The sequence below is a fragment of the Anopheles darlingi genome, chromosome 2, assembly GCF_943734745.1.
Source record: "Anopheles darlingi chromosome 2, idAnoDarlMG_H_01, whole genome shotgun sequence".
NCBI lineage: Eukaryota > Metazoa > Arthropoda > Insecta > Diptera > Culicidae > Anopheles > Anopheles darlingi.
In genome coordinates this window covers 49,264,403-49,266,902 of record NC_064874.1, presented here as the reverse complement: position 1 = coordinate 49,266,902, position 2,500 = coordinate 49,264,403, and the positions used below count along the sequence as shown (strand labels likewise).

Genomic DNA, 2,500 nt, shown 5'->3' with positions numbered 1-2,500 from the left:
CTCGATCGATGATGGAGATTGGGGTGGTCGGTCGTCAAAATGCTGTGTGTCAGTGGGGTGGGGAGGAGTCGGGAAGGTGATGTTTTTGGGAAAAGCGCACCATCTAGCATACCCTGCAAATGGATGTTGATCTGTGTCAGCTTGTCGAGCTGTGCCTGTAGCTGTTTATGTTGTTTCTTCGTTGGCAGCTTTTTCTGCTTCCAATAGGATGGTGGAACAGCGTTAATATGCTGGTGCTGCTGATGTTGCGGATGTTGATGCTGGTGATACGGATGGTGATGATGGTAGACCGAGGGAAGCGGAGAGACACTGTGCGCATTGTGGCTGGCCAGGACATCGACGGTGGTGGTTCCGCCGCCACTGCTGCTTAGATTGTGATTGTCACTGACGGTAAGCCGGTTCGAGCGCAACAACACCAAGTGCTGTGCGTTCTTGGCATTCCGCTCGGCCTCGGCCGTTCCACTAGTAATAGCAGTAGTAGATTTGCTGTTACTCTTCGCCGTCTCTATCTCCTCGGCCGAGCTGGTCGATAGATGGCGTGACTTCTTCAGTATCTTTGGTGAAAGCTGCCGTTTTGCTGGCGAAGAGGACGATACCAGCTTGTTTGTACCAGCGCCGCCAACTACGACCGATGGTTGTGAAGTGGCCGCACTGGGAGGATGCTGTTGATGGGGCAACAAATACTCCATTTTGTCCCCGGTCCTACTAGTTACTACTCCACTGCTTGATGAGCTCGAGAGGTTCGGCGAGCTGGCGCTCGAGATACGATTCAAGGCCGACGCTACCGACGGTAGTGAACCGAGCAATGCACTAATGGCTCCTTTCTTGCGCCCGACCGCAGGTACGATCTCATCTTCGTACGTTAACGAAACAGCACTGGTCGCTCCCGATGGATACTCGCTGGTGAGAGTGCCGTGCGTTGGTAGCGATAGGGCGGAGGTAGCCGTTGTCGCAGTTTCGATCGTGGCCAGTGAGTTCGTTGAGCTGGCCGTTGACTTTGGTCGTGGTGAGTTGGATCGCGATCCCGGACGTGGTGTACTCGGGCAGGTAATGCGACAGCTTGGCAGCTCAAGGTTCGACAGCGATCTAGTAACCAGATCCGGTAGGCTGAGCTCTATGTAATCATCGGATGGGTGGAGTGGTGGCGTGGTGCAAACGATGAAAATGAAAAGATAAATGAAAATAAAGAAAAAGAAAAAAAACTAATTAAATGTTGAACAAACGAAAGTAATATTAAACAACAAGGCCACTTGATCAAATAGAAGTAAACAAACGATTGAAATTAAAGCTATTTAAACGATCATAAGACTAATGGGAAACTGAATGTGAAAAACAACAGTCACCGTTTGAGAAGGCAAATTAATTACAACCAATAAAACATGATCTACCACACTACTACAGTATCAGCGGCAGTAGCAACAGCATCGTCCTTTTTGTTACGTGCGACATGCTGAAGGCACGTATCATTTCCGTTTCTACCGTGACGTGCTGTATCACCGTTCACACCCCAGCTGAACTGGTGCGTCTGGTAGTACAAGCTCATCATCAAAACAGCTGAGATTGAGAAATGGGTATTCATTGCTGGCGGACCATGCCACGTGCTGGTTACGATCATCGTGCAAGGTGCGAATGAAATGATGGTAATTGTTCTCAACGTATGCGCACGGTGAGTGTTGAATGAGGTGCTCTCATTTAATTTTCCCATTCATCGCATTAAACGGATTCAACACTTCTGTTATGCAGCACCACCTTGCTGGGATGCAAACACTTTGGTTTCGCTCCTCATCGGTCATTCAATCCAATCTAGGATGCTCTCTCGGTGAGAAAATGCGATGGCTCCCTGTGCCGTAGAGGACGCAGGCAGGAGCGGATGCGTGGGACGACATCCCATGGGTTCCATTTGCTGAATAGAACGCATAATGCAAAACCATCCACAAATGGCGAGAACCAATTTTCGAACATGCTGCAGACGCAGCCATGGCGCCCCCATTTGACGCTCAATTGCACACAATGCGTTCTCGGTCTTGCAACCCGTACGATGGCCATGGCCAACCCATTCATCAGTGGAATGGCTCCTGAAATGCTCGTTCATTAGCCGAACAAAACCTGCAGGACCGCCGCTATAGATCCATGCTAGCTGGTCGCTACGGGAGTCGAGGCAGCGTCAAATGTTTTTGAACCTAGAACCACACCTTCCGCTGGTCCTTCGGTCGTTCGTTTCGTCAAGAAATTTAATATTTTTTAAAGTGTTTCCATTAAGTGTGCTTTTTTACTTTTTGGCACGTAAGTTGAGCGAACGAGAAGTTCACTGAAACCGCAAAGGATAAATGCTGGACCAACCGTTTCATTCAGGCGTTGCGCTGGCTGCTGGTGCTAATGGAATAACCGACAATAGCGTTGCCCACTGTTCGTTTCGCGTGCATTTCTCCGATGCCCTTTTTACAGCATGTGGAATGTCCTTTTTGCGTTATTCGTCCGCTTGGTCGTTGGTTAGAAGCAG

The 2,500-nt window shown here is 49.3% G+C and overlaps 1 protein-coding gene across 4 annotated transcripts in view; it reads right to left on the bottom strand.

Moving 5' to 3' along the window:
• Nucleotides 1–2,500, bottom strand: part of LOC125950010 (uncharacterized) — a 56,308-nt gene that overhangs the window by 14,429 nt on the left and 39,379 nt on the right. For 2 of the 4 annotated variants that reach the window (XM_049677565.1, XM_049677564.1), the window contains one exon: nucleotides 101–1,114. The exons of 1 other annotated variant lie outside the window; for it this stretch is intronic. In XM_049677565.1, the coding sequence (XP_049533522.1) occupies nucleotides 101–1,114 (1,014 nt within the window). The remainder of the gene's footprint in view (nucleotides 1–100; nucleotides 1,115–2,500) is intronic. One more of the 4 variants, XM_049677566.1, reaches the window with a different exon arrangement.